The sequence below is a fragment of the Sciurus vulgaris genome, assembly GCF_902686455.1.
Source record: "Sciurus vulgaris genome assembly, chromosome: 9".
Lineage (NCBI taxonomy): Eukaryota > Metazoa > Chordata > Mammalia > Rodentia > Sciuridae > Sciurus > Sciurus vulgaris.
This window is the reverse complement of record NC_136469.1, coordinates 144,796,176-144,820,313: the sequence shown is the minus strand read 5'-3', so window position 1 is coordinate 144,820,313 and position 24,138 is coordinate 144,796,176. Positions and strand designations below refer to the sequence as shown.

Sequence of the window (24,138 nt, the reverse complement as noted above, 5' to 3'; positions counted from 1 at the left end):
GACCTTATTGCAAATCTGTTTGTTATACTGAAGATAATATTTGAACTCGCTTTGTTTATTATGACAATTTGGTTATTGTCCCCATAGGGGCTCTTTGGTCTAGGCTTGCATAGTGTCTGAATTGGGCACTGCTAATATTGATCTCCCCTTAAAGAAAAGGTTTTGGAGACCATAGGGCCACTATAAGCCTATAGGGGGGAAACTGCAATACCCCAGATCTGCACTGCTAGAGGGGAAGATACATGAACAACATGAAAAAACAAGGGAAGAAAATGATCCAAACAAATCTAGATTCTATATTAATAGAATCCCATGACAGTATGGTAGAAGAAATGTCAGAAAAGGACTTCAGATTATGCATGATTAAGATGATTCATGAAGCAAAGGATGAGATAAGAGAGCAAATGCAGGCAATGAATGATAATACCAATAAGCTGAAAGAGCAACTGCAGGAAGCAAAAGATGATTTCAACAAAGAGACAGAGATTCTCAAAAAAAAAACAAACAGAAATCCTTGAAATGAAGGAAACAATAAACCAAATAAAAAATTCAATGGAGAGCATCACCAACAGACTAGACCACTTGGAAGACAGAACCTCAGACAATGAAGACAAAATATTTAATCTTGAAAATAAAGTCGCCCAAACAGAGAAGATGCTAAGAAATCATGAACAGAATCTCCAAGAACTATTGGACATCATGAAAAGACCAAATTTAAGAATTATCGGGATTGAGGAAGGCACAGAGATACAAACCAAAGGAATGAACAACCTATTCAATGAAATAATATCAGAAAATTTTCCAAACCTGAAGAATGAAATGGAAAATCAAATACAAGAGGCTTACAGAACACCAAATGCACAAAATCACAACAGATCCACACCAAGGCACATGATAATGAAAATGCCTAACATTCAAAATAAAGATAGGATTTTGAAGGCCGCGAGAGAAAAGCATCAGATTACATATAGGGGGAGACCAATATGGATAACAGCCGACTTCTCAACCCAGACTCAAAAAGCTAGAAGGGCCTGGAACAACATATTTCAAGCTCTGAAAGAACATGGTTGCCAACCAAGAATCCTATACCCAGCAAAACTAACCTTCAGATTTGAAGATGAAATAAAATCCTTCCATGATAAACAAAAGTTAAAAGAATTAACAAACAGAAAGCCTGCGCTATAGAATGTTCTCAACAAAATATTCCATGAGGAGGAAATGCAAAACAACAATGGAGGTCAGCAAAGGGAGGAACTACCTTAGAGAAAAACCACTCAAAGGAGAAACCGAGCCAAGTTAAAAACCAAAAATAAGCCCAAATAACTGGGAATACAAATCATATCTCAATAATAACCCTGAACGTTAATGACCTAAATTCATCAATCAAAAGACATAGACTGGAAGAATGGATTAAAAAGAAAGACCCAACAATATACTGCCTGCAAGAGACTCATCTCATAGAAAAAGACATCCACAGACTAAAGGTGAAAGGATGGGAAAAACCTACCATGCACATGGACTCAGTAAAAAAGCAGGGGTTTCCATCCTTATATCAGATAAAGTGGACTTCAAGCCAAAGTTAGTCAGAAGGGATAAAGAAGGACATTTCATACTACTTAAGGGATCCATAAATCAGGAAGACATAACGATAGTAAATATTTATGCCCCAAATAATGGTGCATCCCTGTACATCAAACAAATCTTTCTCAATTTCAAGAATCACATAGACCACAACACAATAATTCTGGGCGACTTTAACACATCACTGTCACCACTAGATAGATCTTCCAAACAAAAACCAACCAAAGAAACCATAGAACTCAATAACACAATCAATAACCTAGACTTAATAGACATATATAGAATATTCCATCCATCAACGAGCGGATACACTTTCTTCTCAGCAGCACATGGAACCTTTTCGAAAATAGACCATATGTTATGCCACAAAGCAGCCCTTAGGAAATGCAAAAAAATAGAGATACTGCCTTGTGTTCTATCAGATCATAATGGACTGAGAGTAGAAATCAATGACAAAATAAAAAACAGAAATTACTCCAACACCTGGAGACTAAATAATATGCTATTGAATGAAACACGGATAACAGAAAACATTGGGGGGGAGATAAAAAAATTCTTAGAGGTCAATGAGAATGACGATACAACACATCAAAATCTCTGGGACACCATGAAAGCAGTACTAAGAGGAAAATTCATTGCATGGAGCGCATTCCAGAAAAGAATGAAAAGTCAACAACTAAATGACCTAACACTACAGTTCAAAGCCCTAGAAAAAGAAGAACAGAATAACAGCAAAAGTAGTAGAAGACAGGAAATAATTAAAATCAAAGCTGAAATAAATGAAATTGAAACAAAAGAAACAATTCAAAAAATTGACAAAAGGTTGGTTCTTTGAGAAAGTAGACAAAATAGACAAACCCTTAGCCACACTAACAAAGAGAAGGAGAGAGAAAACTCCAATTACTAAAATTCATGATGAAACAGGAAATACCACAACAGAACATAATGAGAAGCTACTTTGAAAATCTGTATTCCAACAAAATAGAAACTACCAAAGACATAGACAAATTTCTAGAGACATATGCTCCTCCCAAACTGAACCAGGAGGACATACACAATTTAAACAGATCAATATCAAGCAATGAAATAGAAGAAGCCATTAAAAACCTACCATTCAAGAAAAGCCCAGGACCAGATGGATTCTCAGCCGAGTTCTACAAGACCTTCAAAGAACTCATTCCAATACTTCTCAAAGTATGCCAGGAAATAGAAAAGGAGGGAACCCTACCAAACTTATTCTATGAAGCTAATATCACCCTCATACCCAAACCAGGAAAAGTCACATCAAGGAAAGAAAATTTTAGACCAATATCCTTGATGAATATAGATGCAAAGATCCTTAACAAAATATTGGCAAACTGTATCCAAAAACATATTAAGAAAATCATGCACCACAATCAAGTGGGGTTCATTCCTGGAATGCAAGGATGGTTTAACATCCGTAAATCAATAAACATAATCCATCATGTCAATAGACTTAAGGATAAGAATCATATGGTTATTTCAATTGACGCAGAAAAAGCGTTCAACAAAATACAACACCCCTTCATGCTCAAAACACTAGAAAAATAGGGATAGTAGGAACATACCTGAACATTGTAAAGGCTATTTATGCTAAGCCCATGACCAACATCATTCTTAATGGAGAAAAACTGAAAACAATCCCTTTAAAAACGGGAACAATGGGCTGGGGAGATAGCTCAGCTGGTAGAGTGCTTGCCTCGCAAGCACAAGGCCCTGAGTTCGATCCCCAGTACTGCAAATAAATAAATAAATAAATGGAACAAGACAGGGATGTCCTCCTCCACCACTTCTATTCAACATTGTCCTCGAAACTGTAGCCAGAGCAATTAGGCAGACTAAAGAAATTAAAGGGATACGAATAGGAAAAGAGGAACTTAAGCTGTCACTATTTGCTGATGACATGATTCTATATTTAGAGGATCCAAAAAACTCCTCCAGAAAACTTCTAGACCTCATCAATGAATTCAGCAAAATAGCAGGCTATAAAATCAACACGCATAAATCTAAAGCATTTTTATACATAAGCAATGAAACATCTGAAAGGGAAATGAGGAAAACAACTCCATTTGCAATAGCCTCAAAAAAAATAAAACAAAATACTTGAGAATCAATCTAACCAAAGAAGTAAAAGGTCTCTACAATGAAAACTACAAAACATTGAAGAAAGAAATTGAGGAAGACCTTAGAAGATGGAAAGATCTCCCATGTTCTTGGATTGGCAGAATTAATATTGTCAAAATGGCCGTATTACCAAAAGTGCTATACAGATTCAATGTAATTCCAATTAAAATCCCAATGACATACCTTACAGAAATAAAGCAAGCAATTATGAATTTCATCTGGAAGAATAAGAAACCCAGAATAGCTAAAGCAATCCTTAGCAGGAAGAATGAAACAGGGAGTATCACAATAACAGAACTTCGACTATACTACAAAGCAATAGTAACAAAAATGGCATGGTATTGGCACCAAAATAGACAGGTAGATCAATGGTACAGAATAGAGGACACGGACACAAACCCAAATAAATACGATTTTCTCATACTAGACAAAGGTGCCAAAAAGATGTAATGGAGAAAAGGTAGCCTCGTCAACAAATGGTGCTGGGAAAACTGGAAATCCCTATAAAGCAGAATGAAACTAAACCTCTATCTCTCACCCTGCACAAAAATCAACTCACAATGGATCAAGGATCTCCAAATCAGACCAGAGACCTTGCATCTTATAGACGAAAATGTAAGTCCAAACCTTCACCTTGTTGGCTTAGGATCAGACTTCCTTAACAGGACTCCCATAGCACAAGAAATAAAAGCAAGAATCAACAACTGGGATAGAGTCAAACTAAATAGCTTTCTCTCAGCAAAGGAAACTATCAGCAATGCAAAGAGAGAGCCTACAGAGTGGGAGAATATCTTTGCCACTCATACTTCAGATAAAGCACAAATTTCCAGAATCTATAAAGAACTCAAAAACTCTACACCAAGAATACAAATAATCCAATCAACAAATGGGCTAAAGATATGAACAGACACTTAACAGAAGAAGATCTACAAGATCTAACAGATATATGAAAAAATGTTCAACATCTCTAGTAATAAGAGAAATGCAAATCAAAACCACCCTAAGATACCATCTCACCCCAATTAGAATGGCGATTATCAAGAATACAAGCAACAATAGGTGTTGGAGAGGATGTGGGGAAAAGGTACACTCATACATTGCTGGTGGGACTGCAAATTAGTACAGCCACTCTGGAAAGCAGTGTGGAGATTCCTCAGAAAACTTGGAATGGACCCACCATTTGACCCAGCTATCCCACTCCTCAGCCTATACCCAAAGGACTTAAAATCAGCACACTACAGAGATACAGCCACATCAATGTTCATAGCGGCTCAATTCACAATAGCCAGATTGTGGAAGCAAACTAGATGTCCTTCAATTGATGAATGGATAAAGAAACGTGGTATATATATACAATGGAATATTACTCAGCTATAAAGAATAATAAAATTATGGCATTTGCAGGCAAATGGATGAAATTAGAGAATATCATGGGGTGGGAGGGGGGCGAGAATGGAGGAAGGAAGGACTGTATAGAGGGAAAAGAGGGGAGGGAGAGGTGGGGGGAGGGAAAAATAACAGAATGAATCAAACACCATTACCCTATGTAAATGTATGGTTACACAAATGGTATGTTGTTACTCCATGTACAAACAGAAACAACCTGTATTCCATTTGTTTACAATAAAAATAAATTTTAAAAAAAAACCGAATACCATTTAGGACACTGTGGAAAGACAGGAAGCACCAGGTTAACCTGCAAGATCCATGCGGTGTGGACCTTGAAAACCAGGAAGCAGCTCAGAGGTGTAGGCAGCTCGGTGGCAGCGGCCCCCTGGGCATGAGGGGCTGAAGCTGTGAGATGTCCAGGGAGCAGAGGGTGCCCTGGATGCACGCCTGCGTCTGGGAGGGAGGAGGTTGAGAGGTTCGAGCAGGGGTGGTCAGCACAGATGGCATGGCCACAGAGGGCACAGGAGGAGGCCAAAGGCTATGCTACAACCAGCCTAAGTGGCTGGGGAGCAGGGCAGGCCACAAAAGAACTGAAGGAGAAGTGGCCAAAGGGTAGGAAGAAAGTCAAGGACACAGGTCCTGGAGCCAAGCAGAGGAAGAAGGCCGAGGAAGAAGTGACCCTTGAAGGGGACAGTGCCGAGGGTCTGGGCAACCTCCCCTTCCTCAGGATTCCTACACAGACGCCAGAGATAAGAAACGAATGCGTGTGCTTGTGTCGATCTGGACCTGGGATCTTCCCTTTGGATCCTCACAGAGAACTGTCAGCATAACGCGCCTCGGCTCAGCTCCCAGAAGGGGCCACCTCTCCGGCTCACTTAGAACAACACAGTGCCATCAACACCACCAACTGCTCGACACAAGGCACCCAGCTCAAAGGGAACGGCCATCCCCAAGTTCCTCCTAGGCGGGCCACAGGGCCTCAGCCTCTCTGAGCATCTCTCCTTGGTGAAGTCTCCCTCTGCAGGTAGCTCCCTGGTTTCTAACTGGAGCTCCTGGGAGCAGGGAGGCTTGCCTGGAGGAGCCCAGGACGTCCAGGGGACATCTGAATAGAGGTGAGGTGGGTGGCGACTGTTGCTGGCTGGTTCAAAGCCTCAAGAACCAAAAGGAAAAAGGCCGCGCTAGTCACTAACAGGGCCCTCACGCTGGAGCAGGCCAAGTGGACAAAGAACAGGAAGGAAAAAGTGACCCCTCAATCAATGGTGCATCTCCTCTGCAGGCCCAGAGCCAGCCTGGGGTGTGGCCAGCCTGGTCACTTTGCAGGGACCACACAGTAGAACCCAGGACCACAGTCACACAGTGACGGTCTGTGCCTGTCACGTGGGCACACATCAGCCCCACCTCCCAAGTCCTCAGACCCAGTAAGACCTCATGGCAAAAGACACACAGTTCCCAAACTTCACAACAGATCCTGGTGGTCAAGGGGTGTCTCATACTCTGGGAAGAAAATGTGCTCGGCGGAGGCATTCTTAGCAGCAGCTGCTGGTGCGTCTCTGAACTATGCAGCAGCAGCATGAGTCGGCAGCAAGCGGAGGGTGCAGCCCCATGGCCCTGGCGCCCCCGCTGTGCACGCTCACCAGGAGCAGGCTCACCACCCCAGGCCAACCACTCCCCAGCTCAGGCCCCTGTTGCTCCTCCCTACACCTCTGCTCTCCCCAGCGGTCAGGAGCAGTTGCCCTCTACTGCACGCCATGCTTCCCAAACCCAGCTCTGGTTCCCCCGCAGCCCCGGGGTCAACGAAGAACGTCCCCGTCCCTGCACAATGTAAGCAGGTGACAAAGCCTCAGTCTTTCCAAGGACAGCCCGCACCATCCCTCACCACCCCTGGCTGCTCACCTGGCAGGAGCGGAACTGGCTGACCAGCAGTGTGCACCGCTGGGGGTCCTTCCGCCCATCCAGGCTGTCCAGCTCAGCAGCCACCTGGTTCAGCTCCTCATCAGCATAGTAGAACTGGGCCAGCAGCTGTGGGTCTGACCGCTGCAGGGGAAAGAGATGCCAGGAAAGTGAGTGGACAGTTGGTCACTGGAGAGGACACAATAGCTGGTGGCCTGTCCCCAGGCCACAGCCGAGAGCCTGACCACTGCCAGAGCAGACTCCCAGTCGATCCCTTCTGTGCTGAGCAGTAGCTAGCTCTCACATCAGATTCCCACACACGAAGCTCTAGGGACAACCGGAGCTAGGAGTAGGCCACCTGGGCTGGGGGGCTCCGCCTGGGGCTGGGCCTACTTAGAGGGCAGCCTGAGGCTGTGGGTCCAGACTCTGCCCCAGACCCCAGATCCTCATCAGAGCTACGGACAATGGGCTCTGGGAAGCGAGCAGATGATGAGACGTCTCCCGGAAAGTCCAAATGATAAAGACGGCACTGAGGGAAGTAGCCAGGGCAAGACCACGGCTATCTCCACTGAAAAGCAGTGACGGTGCCTGCCGCTGCCGCTCCCTGCTCTCCAGAAACCCCTCAGCCCCTCAACGCCATTTCCACAACACGAGGACCCGCCAGCTCTCCTGGTAGGAGAGCTCGGCTCAGTGGCCCTGCCGCCACACTCACGGGGTTCTGGGTCTGGCAAGCAGCACACCTGTCCTTCAGCACCAAGCAAAGCTGCCCTGTCCTGCCTCTGCACTGCGGCTCCCGCTGCCCAAGTGGCTATGCCCTGGACAGAAAGGGATGAAGCCCTCAAACTGTGAAAGAGTAGAGACCCCCTTATAAAAAGAAAAAGCTAGAGACCCTCTGATATAAAACAAATACATCTAGTTAAGAGTGAGCAAACCTAAATGGGTGCAAACAGAATCATTAAGTCGTGCGGACTGCGGTGAACACAAGGACAGTACCTGAGAGAAAATCATGTGGCCAGGCGTTAAGGACACTATGACCATCTCTGTGAAGCAACCCATCTCTTCAGAGGCCCCAGAAGCTGCTGGTTTCAGACATGGGTGGTCTAAAAGCTCGCCCTGCTCACCCGCCAGGTGCAGCCTGAAGTAGGTAAGCTGAGCTGGCTGCTACACTCCTTGGGGAAAAAAGGGAAAAGGCCCTACTGTCAGCCTGCCAGGATGTTTTTATGGTCTGCACTTTGAAAACGAGCCTGCCGATGTCACTCCCCACTGCTGCCCCACTTGGAGTGGTGGTCCTAATGTGTCAGTTTGTTTTCTTTTTCTTTTTTTTCTCTCTTTTCCCCAAATAAACATTTTTCCTACTTTAGTTTCTCGTGGTCTCACTCTGCATTGATGACCGAACCCCACAACAAACGTGATTCTGTAAAAGGCATTCTTCACGATCAGATGAAGACACAGGGACACAAGCCCAGCCACACACAAGTTCACATCTGCTGGTGATGTCACGCCCGAGTGCATGCACACGCACAGCACAAAGCAACGCCGGACTCACGCCGCTCCAAGAACCAGCACCGCCATGCTCTCTGTTCACAGCCACCTCTGGACCTGCGCCTTTCCACCCCTCCCAGCAGGGCCTGCCCCCGCCCCTGCCCCAGCCAGGCTCTTCCTTTGCTGCAGGGCAAGAGAAGTATCAGTGGCAAGTGGCAGTGGCAAGGCCACTATGCCTGGCACCCAGCTCAGGGCAGTAACCCAGGTCACCAGGACCACCACTTTCTTGGCCCCAAGAGGTGGGCAAGGGAAGGAGGGGACAGCAGGGCTTAGTGGGGCAGTCCCCAGCAGTCACCTCCACCTCCCTGTGGCTGAGCCTCTCAGTCCAGATGGCCCTGGCTGGCGAACAGGCCTCCCTGAGTGTTCCTGCAGCCCAGCTGCTGGCTGCAAGACACCCTCAGGCCTAGCACTGAATTTAGGGCCCCGGTCAATGACAACTACTGTGCGAGACGGCATGCGTGTGCACGAGTGTGTGTGAGTGCTCACGGGCATCTGCGCGTGGCTGTGGCTGCGCCCTGCACCAGTGTGTGCACACATGCACACTCAGGTGCACTGTTAAGTGTGCATCTGCCTGCATTGGGAAGGCAAGCACAAGCATGTGTGGTTGGGCACACGTGTGCTCGGTCTGGGCAGAGGGCCTTGAGTGGGCAGGTGGAGTGGACTGGTGCCCCAGCTCTGAGGCCAAGGCCACCCCTGCACCATCTCCTGCTGGGCCCTGAGGGGCTGCAGTCCATTCTGCAGCCTCCTTGGGGTCTATGGTAGATGCTGGGGTAGGAAGGCCATCAACTCTTTTTTTTTTTTTTTTTTTTTTTTGTACTGGGGATTAAACTCAGAGGCACTCAGTCACTGAGCCACATCCCCAGCCCTATTTTGTATTTTATATGGAAACAGGCTCTCACTGAGTCGCTTAGCACCTCATTTTTGCCAAGGATGGCTTTGAACTTGTGATCCTCCTGACTCAGCCTCCCAAGCAGCTGGGATTACAGGCATGAACCACACACCGGGCAAAAGCCATCATCAACTCTTGCTCCCAACCACCCCGACCTGGAATTCTCTCTGTACCTAGAGGGCCCAACAGGCAGTTGGCGGGGCGCCGGGGGAAGACCCAAGAGTGGTGGGGCCTGAGGAGAACAGGAATGGGCATGGACACCCTGAGGAGAGACCCAGGAAAGAGCAGAGCGCCCAGCACAGCAGAACCCGCTTAGGGCCCCCTCAGCCCTACAGTCGCCCACACGCTGTCCCGCTGAGAAAGCAGGTCCATGCCCAGGCTCTGATGAAAGGAGGCCCAGGCAGGAGTTGGGCAGTGCCATCACAGGGCAGTGCTGGGACCCAGCTGGGCATGGAGCACAGATAGACAATCACGGCACCATCTCCAACTCCACCCCTTTTGGTGGGATGCTTCCATCCCTCCATCTCTGCTGAGGCTCCCCAGCACTCCAGTGCCAGACAGAGAAACGCCCCTCAGTGAAGGGGCTCCCACCAGGCTGACCACACACTTGCAGGTGGGAAAACCCCATGCAGTGTTGCACAGACCAAGGATCTGGCCCGGTGTCGGTAACATCACCAAAGGCAGCTGCACCCACCAGCCTCCAAGTCCAGAATCGCTGACCGTCAGTGCTCCTAGTGATCAGCAGCCTCACAAGTCAAAGTCCTGCTGAGCTGCTCTCCCAGCAGTGGCTTGCAGTTGGCCAGGGCTGAGCCTGTTTGGCCTGTCCACTATGACCAAAGGCCCATCCCACCCCAAAATAGGGTGGGCTTGTCTCAACCCAGTCCACACCGCTTGGTTGACCCCCTTGCCTTCCCATCCCACCCCACAAAGCTGCCCACTGGAAGAGAGTGTCACCAAATGCCCAGTGTTCAGGAGACTGGGCTTGTGCTGTGATGCTCTGGGAGTCGCAGGAAAACACAAAGATCCTGAAGACTCGCGGCGGCCCAGGCTGCGGCCCTCCCCGCCCTCCCCTCCAGAGCAACAGCCTCAATCGGCAGGGCCTGGCCTCCCCCACACCCCGCAGGGGGCCATCACTAGCTTGCCTTCCAGGCAGTGCGCGCCCCAGGCACGCTGCTTCAAGTGACAACCCAAGGGTGCCTGCAGAGCCGCCACCCGCCTAAGGGAACCCAGTCTGCTCTGCAAGCCTGTGTCCCAGTACTAAGGAAATAGGCGCACAGCCACCAGCACGCATGCCCCAGAGACAAGCAAACTGTGCCTTTGGAGTTCTATTCTAAACAGAGGGCCGGGGAAGGCCTCTTACCAGGGTGGGGAGGGGCTGCTCAACCTTCCAGACAGAAACTCAGAGAACAGTACATTCTACATCATGCCCCAGGGCAGGTCCACACACACTCACACACACGTGTACACACACATGCACACGTAGAAGAAGCAGTTCCCTCAAACAGCGCTGAGCCTCACTGAGTGGGACACTCTCCTCCGGATCCTGCTTTGTTCTTCCATGGCATGTCTGGCCATGACCCACTATTTTGATTTCATGATTGACAACAGTTGGAAGATGCTGGCTGACCACTGGCCAGCAGGTGAGCTGCTCCCATTGCACAGCCTGCATCTTACGTCCACAACTCATCTCATGAACCACACACACGCCCGTGAACAAGGAGGATGTCAGCAAAGGGAAACTGGGTCACTAGGGCCCTAGCAGAGCCCACCTGTTATGGCTTGGAGCTGAGGTGTCCCCCATAGCTCCTGCTAACGCGGGAATGTTCAGAAGTGAGACAACTGGGTGATTCATCCTAGTGTGAATGGCTGGGTGGTAACTGTGGACAGGCAGGGTGTGGCTGGAGGGGTGGGTCATGGGGTGTGCCCTGGTGCCTCTTCCCTGCAGCCCCTTCCCTTGCTCTCTGTTCCCACCATGAGCTGAGCAGCTTTCCTCCACTGCACTCTTCCACCATGATGCTCCACCCCACCCCAGGCCCAGAGCAAAGGAGTCAGCCTGCCACAGACTGAGTTTTTGAAACCATGAGCCCAAAATAAATTTCTCCTCCTCTAAGTTTGTGTCAGGTATTTTGATCACTGCAATGAAAAACCCGACTCCCATTCCACACAGTCGGCTCACTAGACAAGGGAGTCCCTGAGTCCTCAAGTGATCATAGGGGGACTGTGCAGTCAGGAGGGTGGCCGTCACCCCTGAGGCCGGGTCCTGCAGCCCTGTGCTGACATCAGATCACTGGTATTCTCCACGCCCTGTGGCCTCCAACTCACTTTCAAAAGCCAATTTGGCGGCTCCTCTGTTCATGCCGTTCATGCCGGTTGGGGACACAGCTCTGGGTAGGGTGGGAGAGACCCCTGCTGCAGCACACTACAGCACCGGCCCATCCGTCCCATTCAGACACAGTAACGTGTGGGGCTCCTGCGGGGCGACTGCTTACATGACAAATGCTAGAGGGCAGCGGTGCTCTCAAGGCCACAGGCCCAGCAAGAGATGCCCTAGGAGCCCTAGTGGACACTAAGACCCAAATCCCAAACAGTTGCTGCTAAGGCCACTCCAGCCTCCCTGGGAGACCCTGAGGACCAGTCCAACCTGAGCCCTCCTTGGCCCTGGGCAGCAGAGCAGTGAAACTACCCCCAGCAAACGTAGACAAACAAAACGGCCTTCGAGGAGTGGGGTACAGCTCAGAGGTAGAGCTCCTGCCTATCATGCGCGAGTCCCTGGGTTCCCCAGAACCACCAAAAAGAAAGACAAACATAAAACAACTGTTGAGGCCACTCAAAGTTCTCTGCAGAGGAAAACAGTTAGGGTGTCTGTGACCATGGAATGCACAGCTCCAGTGGGGAAGGAGCATCCCAAAAAAGGTGTCCAGAGCCAACCCCCACCATCAACATAGACTTGTGAATGTCCCCATGACCACGGTGACAGCAACTCCCAACTTCGCCTCGTGCCTCCCTGATGGGCTCCAGCGGGCAGGAGATACTGCTGCTTGCGTTGCTGCGTGTGGACCCTTTGGTTTTACCTGGCTTTGATGTCCATAAATCAAAGCCCCTAAACCAGGACGATGATGCACTGACTGTGAGCAAAAAGAAAGGCCTGTTCTTGTGTGTGCACACGTACCCCCACACACCCACACCCACACCCATACACACACACACACACACTGAGCAGAAGGAATTAAGAACATTCAGTGGAAAAAAAATTCTAAAATACAAAAGGCCTGTGCTGTTTTAAAATGTCAGTTATATCCTGAGCTGCCGCTCTCCAGCCCCCTCAGGACTGGTATTTCAGACAAAAGAATCCAAAGTGTGTCTTCCAGCAGTGCCACTGGGCTGCAGCAGGAAGGGTTTCTATCGTGAGTCAGTCACGCACCTCAGCTCAGCACTGGGAACCCTCCAGGCAGGCTCCCAGGAAGTGAATTAGCACGACTGATGAGATTCAGCTTGTCCTGATTAACAGAATCCAGAAGACAGTGGAGATAGTGTCGGGTGCTAAATAGAAAGTAGGCGGAGCTCCCTGGTCCTGCAGGTGGGCTGCCCCACGGGGAGGCAGGGTTTGGCCATGTGGGAAAGGCCAGAGCCACCCTGACTCAGCAGCAGTTCAACATTGAGTTGTAAATGTTTTCATGTCTGTAAGTAAAATGTTCAAAATGAAGGGGACCGACTGATTAAAAAAAAAAAAAAAAAAAAACTATAAAATCTGTGAAATAAACATTGCAAAATAATAAATTAGAACCCAGTAGGAATGCCTTTTAAGTCATGGCATGTCAATACCATCTCAAGATAAACTCTTAGCAGTGGAAATTTTTACTGTTAAAAGAAGACAAAAACAAGATTCATGGAGAAAGTGGCCAGTGAAGGCTCGGGAGCCAGCACCCTCAGGAGAGGCAGAGGAAGAGCGTGATAACAGGGCGGATTCAAGTTCAAAATACAAAGCAGGATGCACCCCTCAGCACCCACTAGTCCAGCTGACTGAACTGTTCCCTCTTCAACAGCTGGTCCCTAGCATGGGGTGTGGATGCGGGTATGAGCTCAGCCCAGCCCAGGGCCCTACTGAGCAGGTATGGGTGGAGGCTGGCAGGCTCCCAGCACCTGGGGACAGGCACAGCACCCCAGCCCTATAAGCTGCCCAGGGAGGTCAGGCCTCAGCCCTGCACAGAGCACTGCTCATCAGAGCCTTCTGCAAGGTGGTCCTGTGTGGTGCCTTCAGCTCAGGCAAGGAGACCAAAGTTCACAAAGGTAACTAACAACCTGGCTGGCATGCAGGACACTATGGAGCCAGAACTCTGCCCAGGGGTCACTCCTAGGACCCCAGGGCATCTCTGTGGGAGGAGTGGCTATAAGAGCCAGGACTGAACTCTGCTTCCCAGATATGTGAAAACTGCAGTCGGAGGACCTTAAAAGAACATGCTGTCACTCCAAGGCAGCAGCAGTACTGTCTTGGTCAAGCTCCGGGAGGCAAAGAGAATAGCCAAGGGGCAGGTGGCAGGACAGGTGGCCTGGCAGACCAAGAGCACAGCCCTGCACCCAGGTCTGCCCAGCAACGGAGTGATGCCCAGGAGGCATACTGGGAATCCTGCCCCCCAGCAGCTGTCCCAGGATAAAAGCTGGGTCACCCTGCAAGGCCAGCTCCCTGCCACATGCTGCCCTGGTCGCATCCCCATGAGCTTGCCTGTCTGATTTCTGAAGATCCCCAGAGACAGTGGCCACACAAGGACTTCAGCTGGACTTGGGCTAGAGAGCTCTGGGGAGGGCTGGGTGCACAAGAGGCCCTGGCCTTTCAGGGACCAGTTTTCCATTAAAGCCTTGGACTCTGTGCTCCAGGGCCAGACACCCAAGAGCACTTTGAGAAGTCAAGAACAGCTCTGGAGACATCTGATTTCCAAGGCTCCCTGCCAGCCAGCTGATCCTCAGCCCCAGCATAGGAGAAGCTGCCCAACCGTCAGGTCCCCAGGCCAGGACTGCTCACCACCTCCAAACACTGACTTGGGTCCTCCTGCAGGTTCCCACAACACACCTGATCCTCTGAGGTCTGGTGTCCACAGACCCCAGAGCAGCAATGCCCACTCCCCAAGGTAGGCCTTCACAGCAGGATGCCCCAGGGCAGTCAGGGTGAGGCCTTGCTGACCTGGCAGCACTGTCAGCCACCCCCAGGCTGAGTTGAAGCCCTAAACAGGCAGCTGCTCCTGCTGTCACACAGGCAGCCCTGCTGTCCATCAGCCCACCAGCAGCCACGTGACTGGGGCTGGCTACCACTGCCTCCCATCCCACCTCTCCACTCTGCTGTGGGGCTCCACCTGCTGCACAAGCCTGGTCAGCAAGAGGCTAGAGGGTGGGAGGGGCCTTCCTCCTGCCCATGTCTTGCCCTGGCTGCAGCAGGGCTCTGACCCCCTCAACAGGTCACTGCTTCTGCTGCCCGCCTGCTCTCTCAGGACTCAGGTTTCTGCCCTCCCTGCTGATGTGGAGCTGAGCCCTCAGCTTGTCATCCCCCTGGTCCCTCTGACCCTGTGGTGAGCATCCCTAGCACACCCTGACCAGAGAGCCACCAAGAGAGCCAGCTCTTCCTCCCAGGGTTTAGGAGGACAGCCAGGCCCTGGTCAGGTATGAGAATTGGTGGGCAGGGCCTGGGCACAGCTTAAGCACAAAGATGACCCCTCACAGCTCACCTATCATCTAATGTAGGGAGGCCCAGGCCTCCCCCTTTCTCACAGGTGGCTCTGAAGAATAATTGCAGGAATATGCCTGGAACACAGCCTGCAGGAAATCCAGCGCAGCAACTGCAGCGGAAGCATAAAGAAGCTGACGGAATTCAGCACCTCAGTAACTGCAGAGGAGCGGGGCCTGGGGGCCAGATTGCCAGGGGAGGGGCGCAGAGGCACCACAGGGTGGACCTGCACCTCACCACTGGGTTCATGAATGTGGGAGATCTCATTTCTGAACTTCAGTGTTCTTAAAATACACTGTTTTTCAAATTATTAAATGGCAAACTTGCTAGGATGGTAATTCTGTTTCCATAGTGCTGGCAGGGTGCCCCTGAGTGTCATCCTCTTGAGGCCACCATGCCAGGACAGAGCCTCAGGCCCAGCCACACTGGCTGACAGCATCTAGGAAACTCAGGGGGTTGCAGCCCTATCCTTCCCAAAGATGTGTGGATGTTCAACCGCCTGTTTATGAACTGTTCCTCTTCTTCAGAAGGATGAAGTGACTTTTAACTGAGTTGTTTCTGTTATTAATCAAAAGATGGATTCAAAGCCCTGAAGGGAATGGGGTGTGGCTCAGTGGGAGAGTGCCTGCCTAGCATGTGTGAGGCCCTGGGTTCTGTCCCCACAACAACCACCAGGAAGCCCCAGGCAGGGCCCTGTGTGGCCAGAGAACTTCTGCAGCTGGGTCACAGCCCTGGCTGCCTGTTCTGCACTATGGGTTCCGGCCACAGTGTCCCTCATTCCTGGTCCAGGAGAGGATCAGGAGAGCCCTGGACCATGCCTGGAGGAGCCCAGGCCCTGGCAGGACCTGCCTAGGTCCTAGGGACATGCTGCCAAGGGGAGAACAGAGAATTCAAGGGATCTCCCACCAGGAAGGGTCTGCAAAACGGTCAGCAGAAGGCAGCTCTGAGGGTGCCTTCACTGCCTGAGACAGGTGGGGCCAAGGCACATTTCAGGACCAGCTCCCCATCAAGGGACCTAAGGGACTTAGAAACCAAGAGCGGTGGCTGCCTCCTCCGACCACTGAGACCACACCCAGGCCAACAGCCCTGGCCACAGCTCGCCAGGCCACTCAGTGGATGCCAGCCAGCCCCAGGTCAGACGGTCGAACCAGCAGCACAACAAGCCAGCCATCGTTTCCCAAAGAGCAAGCTCTGCTTTGTGAAACAGCTCATCAATCACATCCCAAAAAGTCTCCCAAGTTAGAGTACGTAATCAGATGTATATTCTTGGAGTTTGGCAACCCTCCCTGTGATCTAATTCCAGAGCACCTCCATCGCCCCAGAAGAAAGCCCACTACATGGAATCATACACTATGTGGCCCTTGGTATCCAAGCCTCTTTCCCTGGGCACCAGGTGTGTTTTGGGGGGTCGTTTTGTTTTGTTTGTAGTGGGGATTGAACCTACCACTGAGCTGCACCCACGACCTTTTTCATTTTTTATTTTGACAGGGTCTTGCTGAGTTGCCCAGGCAGGCCTCAAACTTACAATCCTCTTGCCTCAGCCTCTCAAGTTGCTGGGATCACAGGAGTGGCCACAGACCTGGCATGAACACAGGCAACAGGACACAGACTCAGATGTTGTGCCTTCTCTCCTCTTCGTTCTAGCTCTGGAGACGCCGGGCTTTGCCTCGCCGTCAGTCACCCGCTGTGGGTGTTGGGGTCACGTCCACTCTGGCGTCACTGACAGGGCTGCTGTCGAGGAGCATCTGTGTGCAGGTGCTTTTCAGTCCTCTTGAGTACAGACCTGGAAGAGGAGGTCCTGGCCCTGCAATCCCATGCTGGACTCTCTGAGGAACCGCCAGACTGCATCCAAAGAGGCTGTACCTCTTAAGCACTACTCAACACCAGCATGCGCTGAGGGCTCCGACTTCACGCCCTCGCAGATGCAGGTGATCAGCTGACACTGGCTCCAGACACCCCAGTGGGTGTGCAGTGGCGCCTGGTAGAGGCTTTGGTTTGCTCCCCTGGTGATGAGTGATGTCAGGCATGCTCTCACATGCATGTGGCTATTGGTGCCTCTTCCATGGGCACCTGCCTGCCACAAGGAAGTGATGCTGCAAGGCACGTCCCTGCCACCCCTCCTCCCGGTGAGACTGGTGAGTTTAGGGGAGAGAAGCCCTGTTCTGTGACCAGATCTGCTTTCCTGTGGCTGTGTAAACACACAGCCAAGAGCAGTCCCTTCCTTCTGGTGGGCAGGACCTCCTCACTGCAGTGTAAATACCTCACTAAAGTGAGGGGCAGGGCAGACAGGCTGGGAGGCAGCACTGTCATCAGGAAGCCCTGACAGGAGACACAGGTGCACCCAGGTACCTGCCATGGGTTGAATAATGGCCTTGCAAAAAGTACAACCAGAACTTGTGAATATGACCTTATTTGGAAAATGGTCTTTGCAGGGAGAAGGAAGCGAAGAGTCTCAGCCTGAGGCCCCTAAATCCAATGTCCATGGTCCCCGGAAGGGCAAGGACACATGAAAAACACCTGTGAAAATGGACATGGAGACTGCAGCGAGGTCCAGGAGAGTCCCTAGACGCTGTAGGAGGCAGGAAGAGTCCTCCTGAGGCCTCCAGCACAGGCAGCCATGCTGACACCTACCTAGACGGAAGGCACGCATCCTGAGGTCAGTGCTGGTCACTGTAGCAGGCGGAGGGAAGGCACTCCACCCAGCTGGTGGCCCAGATGGCCCACCACCAGGCAGGGAGCAGGGCTTGCCTTTGCTGCTGCCCAGGGCCACAGAGAAATCCCACTGCCGGGAGTCATCCTTCAACCTGCCCTGGCATCGCCCTGGCCTACACCCACTGGACGCAGGGAGGGGCTGCAGAGCCTTGCTGCCCAGCCGTGGACAGGCATGGCCCTGGGCTCACTTGCCCTGGGTCTTGCCTGGAGGTTGAGGGGTTCCCCACAGGCACACCCCACGTTCTGGGCACTCTCTTCGGCCAAATCTTCCACTGACGAGGTGCAGCACTGGCCAGGTGGAGACGCCTCGACCTGAACCCTGCCCACTGCCTGGGAGCCAGCTCCCGCTCCACCCCCAGCTCTCCTGGGCTGTGGTGCCAGGAGACACTGTACCACATGCTGTCTGGGGCCCTGATACCCAGAGGTCACCATGATGGCCCTCTGACTGCTCCCGGGAACGGAAGGAATGCCGCCACTCTGCTGTGCTTCCGGTAGCCATGGAAACGTGTAGACTAGACCTGGTCATGGTGTCTTTTTCTTTCTGTGGAATACAGAGTTCCAGGGGGTCTCACCACCAAGAGGACATAGCGCCTTATCCAACAAGGTGACCCAACAGGACACAGCACCCCTAACCACCAAGAGGACCCAAGAGGACACAGTTCCCCATCCACCAAGGCAACTCACAGGGTCTGTGTGCGAGGCTGTGACACGAGTTCCTATCACAGCCTGAGGCAGAGCTGGACAGGCCCAGCGCTTCTTGTCACTTGATTCTCTTGGGCTTCAATGCCACTCCTTACCAGGAGAGGCTGGATAGGGAGGCTCGCTGGGAGAGCAGGCAGCTGTCCTGGGCCGGGCGGGAGAAGAGAGGGAGCTGGGAGTGGAGCCACAGCAGGGAGAAGGCACAGGGGCCCGAGGAGGCGGCGCAGCTTCCCAACAGCAGCCGGCCCCTGCCCTGCAGCTGCGGGTGGCAGAGGCAGGCCTCCAGTTTGCAGCCCCACCCTGCCCCTCACGTTCTTCCCCTGTGCTGTGGTTGTTCTTCAAATTATCAAAGGAGGCCCACCAAACTCAGGGCTGACTAGAAGGTGCTGCCTGCCCTCTGGGGGTAAGGACGCTGACCAAAGTCCCCTCCCCTTAACAACTGCGGTTCCAGAAGGTACCAGAGACAGGGACCTCGGCAGAGCAACCAGTAGGAACCCACTTTGTTTTTACCCATTTTAGAGGAATGTTCTAGCAGCTCAACATATGGCAGGAGAGAACCAAAGAGGCGTCTGCTCAGGAGGATCCAAAGAAAGTGATTCAGAAGCAGACGCTCACGTCAGGGAGAAAAGAAGACAAAACAGGAGACCCAAAGCCTCCCTTCACCAGCCCTGGGCAAATGAACTCCTGCGAACCCCGCAGGCCCTGAGCCCTCCTGCACCTGCCAGCTACCTCCCCACGCCCTCTGCCTTCCCTGCCCCACCACCTGCCCCAGGATAGAGGCAGGAACTGGAGCCCAGGCAGCCTCCTTGGCAGCCACCTCCTGCCTCCAGCCCCACTGCCCAGGAGCTACATGCTGAAGTTTGGGCTGGGGCTTAAGGAGAGGACCCCAAGGGCAGGCCCTCCCAGAGCCAGTCAGGGCCGAGGCCAGGGAGGAGAACAGTCCATGTCCACCTGATGGACATTGGCACCCAGTCCCCAAAGGAAGGGGCATTGGACAATCCAAACCAGAACAAGCAACGAAAGAGGAGAGCAGGCCCCAACGCTGGAAATGTTCCTCACGAGGCAGACAGTGTCACGAGGTAGAACCTTCTCCCGGCACATGCAGCCTCAGCTCACAGAATCCTGGGCTGGACCCAGAGGCAGCACCCATGGTGGGGTGGGGGGGGGTGTATACAGGGTGGTCCAGGCTGTCACTGTGCTGGAGGAATTAACTCACAAAATAAATCCAGAAATAAATCCATAATAATCCCACATGTATGTGGCCAACCGATTTTTGGCAAAGAAATGGGGAATGAAGAATGACTTCAACAGCAGTGCCCAGCACAGAAGAAAGGCTCTCAGGCCTCACTTCATGCCGCACCGAGCAAGCTTCAGCTGAGTGGTCTGGCCTACACAGCTCACAGAAACCTGGGCCGCACCATCAGCAAGCTGCCCTGCTCAGTGTTAAGAAGTTTGCTCATCAAAAGATCCTTGACTTCAACAGCCCAACCAGGAAATGAGCCCCATGATTCAACACGAGACCAGGGAACAAAGGGCACTGCACCCAGCCCCAGACAGCTCAGCGTGGGGGGGAGCCAGGGGACCGTGGCAGAGTGCTTGCCTGGTCTCAAGAGGCCAGTCGAAGGGCTTACAGGTGCTCTTACATGTGAGCCCCCAAACAGGCAGCACTAAAGCAGCCAGACCATGAGTCCATCCTGTGCTGTGACTGTGGTCCTACGACATTTGGGGATACGAGCTACATATGATGATAGAACACAGACTAGCAGGTGCCTGGGCAAGGAGGAGACAGGTCATGCTGCCTGCACAGTCTCATGGCAGCTCAGGGAACCATGAAGACCAGGGCACAGCTCAGGGACACAGGGGTGGGATGATGGAAGGGGCTGCCTGGGGCCAGCAGGACAAATAGGAATCGCTCTAGGGACACCTCCAGGTGTGGCGCTGAAAGCCAGAGTCTGCTACAATCACAGTCCTCCTAAAATGTCCCTGGGGGGCATGGCAGCAGCTCCGGCGCCCACTGATAACCCAGGCTGCTCAGGGCCATTCCCAAGGCAGGGGGCAGGACTGGCAGGCAGGCAGGTCTGAGGGGCCAGAGCCCACCTGGACAGGCAGTCCCACTGCACTCCAGCTGCCACCAGCAAGTTCACCAGGGAAAGTCGTTCAGGGCCTGGCCTTGGCCCAAGAGCTGGCTGCCCCTGCCCCCAGGACATGAGGGTTGGGCCTGCTTGGTGACAGGACACCAACTGAAGGTCCAGAAGAGGGGGCTAGCCAGGGTGAGGCAGCCATGCAGGAACCATCTGAAGGCAGTAGACTATGATGACCATGGCCAGCACAACCCTGCCCCTCTAGCACAGCATCACCCCTGCACAAAACTGGAGGGGTCCAAGCTCCAGCTATCCCTCTGTCCACACAAAGACAGGCAGTGGGAACTTCAGGGCTGAATATGGAAAGGCTGGGCTTGGGGCAGCAGAGCACACTGCCCACCTGGACAAAGGATGCCACACAAACCCAAAACCCACCCTCCCAAGGTCAAACTCCAAGCAGCCTGGACACAGCATCGACCCAATGTCCACAGCCCTGACAGGCCCCAGAGCCTACCTGGTCAGCCTGAGTGGCCCAGCACCTTCAGAGCACTACCCAAAGGTCCACAGGCCAAGGGAGAGGAAAGGAAGGTGGCTGTGTCTTTGAACTGATGCTCAGCGCCCCCGGGCCCACACCCAGCACCTCCCTGATGACAACGCCCTGGCACAGGACGGAAGCCAGGACCCGAGGTGGGAAGCGCCCACTCCATCACCCCAGGTGGACCAGGAGATGTGGCCTATGCTCCAGTTTTTTTTTCAGTGCAGGGGACTGAACTCGGGGCATCACCTAGGCTAGGCATGAGCACCCAACCACTGGCTACGCCCACAGCCCAAATGCAGTTTTTGACTGTAGAAATAACCTCAGACACTTAACCTTCCAGTTTTCCATGGAACAAGATGAGGCACAAATGACCTGCCCTGGGGCACAGGACCAGGCCACCATCGCCTAGCACAGGAGAGGCCCCACTTCCCCCAGCTCAAGGGCACTGGTCAGCAAGTGACCTGGACCCCGCCCTCCACAGGGCAGCTATCACCACACAGAGCCACAGGGCCCCCGAATGAGACCAGAAGTGGGGTGCTGTCCATGTAAAGCAGTGTGAATTCTGAGGCCTCATGTTATCACTAACACAACAGTCTAAATCCAGCTAACTAAACAAAATATGCTGTTAAAATCATTCACCTGTTTCTTTTACTGTTTGTTTGTTTGTTTAACGTGGCTACTAAGAAACTTTCAATGGCGCAGGCACCATGCACCTGAGGCCTGAGTCCCATGTCTGCAGGAGGCACTAGCTGGAGCTTCGCATTCACCTCTGCCTTAGACACACAAAGCTTCTTAAGGATCAATAGCTGAGACCCTGGTGCCCTCCCTGCTGTGCCCTGGCTCCCCCTTTCCCTGGGCTTCTCCACAGACACTCATCCCACAGTAATGAGCCCACAAGGAACACCAGAGATGGCTGGACTTCCTGACCCTGTCTGCCTGCCTGAAAAAAGGTCTGGCATGGCCCAGTCAACAGCAGAAGCTCTGTCCAGAAGCACTCGGGTGAGCAGAGGCCTGCAGGGGTCCCACCTCCACCAGCCCGCAGCCTCCTCTGCCCTCCAGCTGAGCCCCAGGGCCCTGCCCCTCCTAGGTTTCTTCCCATCCATCCTGTGTGGAACTCACAGCTACTTCACCTCCAACGCCTGTCCTTCAGTTTTAAGACTCTCAGCTCCCACGTCCCCACATTCTTCTTCCATCCTTCTTTCCCTCCACCCTCTACCCCTGGAAGTCCTGTGACACTTGTTGGGACCTCTCAACTATACTTTGGTACCTTTTACTTCTTCGCCTCCACAGTCTCCGGGGCCAGGATGGGTCCTTGCTATGTGTTCCCAGCACATGCGGTTCCTGGGATGGAACCTGTGTGGCTCTTGTGCCATTGGTCGCTGGCTTGTACTCAGCAGATGGTAAGGCTGGGAAGACACCCACTCCTGGCTCTCCTTCTTGCTCCTCTGCTGGGCCAGCAAATCCACCCAGAGCCCAGCAAAGCTACGCACACAGCTCTGCAGCCCTCCCTACTCACTCAGCCACACAACTTGGGACCAGTTAACACAAGCATGCACAAGGTCTGCCCACAGATCTCAAGTATTCCCAAAAAGAGGCAAACTGAAGCTGAGTCAGACTCAGGCCTACCCACCCTTCCCACCCCCACACTCCCCCAGGGAGGCAGCCCAGAGCGGTGTTGGAGGCCCTCCACAGAGAACCCTTCCTCCACAGGGCAGGCCTGCCCTGGAGGTCTGTGGCCACTGAGAAGAGCCAGTCAGGGGCCCACCCAGCAAGGCTGGCCAGAGTCCAGAGGCTGCTGGCCAAGCCCCAGGCTTCGGGAACAGGCAGATCTTAGGGTGGCAAGCCCCCAGTGCACAGTGCTGAACCCGGGACAGAGAATGAGCAGCTGTAGAAAGGGGGAGGGACTTTTTAAGGGATTCAGACCCTTCAAATCCAAAGAAGAGCCATGAGCAGGGCCTGTGTGTCCTTATCTGCCAACACAAGAACTCTCTGAACCCAGCTTCTGCCCAGAGCGGACCAGGGTCAGGTGACTCTCAGCCTGTGCTGGACGAACTGGAAGCCTCTGGGAGAATCGGCAGAACACACGAACACATACGCTTACAAGATCACAGAGGCTGGGATTCCTGGAGTATTACAACTGTTGACATTTAGCTTTGGAAGAGGAATGAGTTTCTTAGCTCCTCAAGAACCAAAGGGCGTGTTCTCACATCAAGAGTCAGCTGTCACCAGTACTGCCTCCCCGAGGGTTGCTGCCCTGCAAAGAGGGGACCCAGCGAGGCAGGTGAGAAGGCAATTCCAACATCTCCTTCCTCCCAGCACCTTCAAGAATCTCTCAGGAACCCAGGCTGCAAAGAACCTTCCAGAAGGAATCTCCTTCATCTGAGAAGAGGAAACTGGCTTTGTAGGAAAGTGTGCCTGAGAGCTTCAGGCCCTGTGCATGGAGTCATCCAACAAGGGTCAGGTGTAAATGACGCTGCCTGACAGTGAACAAGGCCAGAGCGGAGGATGCCAGGCCTGGCTTGTCCGGGTGAAGAACCACCCTGCCCGCACGCCAAGCACACAGCTGGTAAACACTGTCAAGCATCCGGACACAGAGGCATCCCAAATCACATCAGCAACACCAGACACCTCTCACTCAAGACCCACAGGAGGAGGAGCCGCAGAGTCTGAACACACGGCACCCTGACCCTGTCTCCTAGCGCTTGTCACAGGCCTTCTCCAGGAGAACCGCTGCTGTGCCAAACCTCCAGATCTGTGCCCTGGCCTTCAGCAGACAGACTGCGGTTTCTCCTGCCCATGGCAACCACACACAGGCCACTCCAAGCCGACACCCAAGCTGATGCGCTGAAACCGCCATCCACCCAGACCCTAGCCTAGAGTAAGTTCTGCTCACAGCCCCGCCCAGAGCACGTCCTCCTAGCCTGCGCGTGTCCGTCCACCCACGGCAGTTCTTGCTTGG

The 24,138-nt window shown here is 52.5% G+C and overlaps 1 protein-coding gene across 4 annotated transcripts in view; it reads right to left on the bottom strand.

Annotated features, from left to right (window-relative positions):
* Positions 1–24,138, bottom strand: part of ZFYVE28 (zinc finger FYVE-type containing 28) — a 114,372-nt gene that overhangs the window by 58,643 nt on the left and 31,591 nt on the right. For all 4 annotated transcript variants that reach the window (XM_079154393.1, XM_079154394.1, XM_079154397.1 and 1 more), the window contains exon 2: positions 7,009–7,149. In XM_079154393.1, the coding sequence (XP_079010519.1) occupies positions 7,009–7,149 (141 nt within the window). The remainder of the gene's footprint in view (positions 1–7,008; positions 7,150–24,138) is intronic.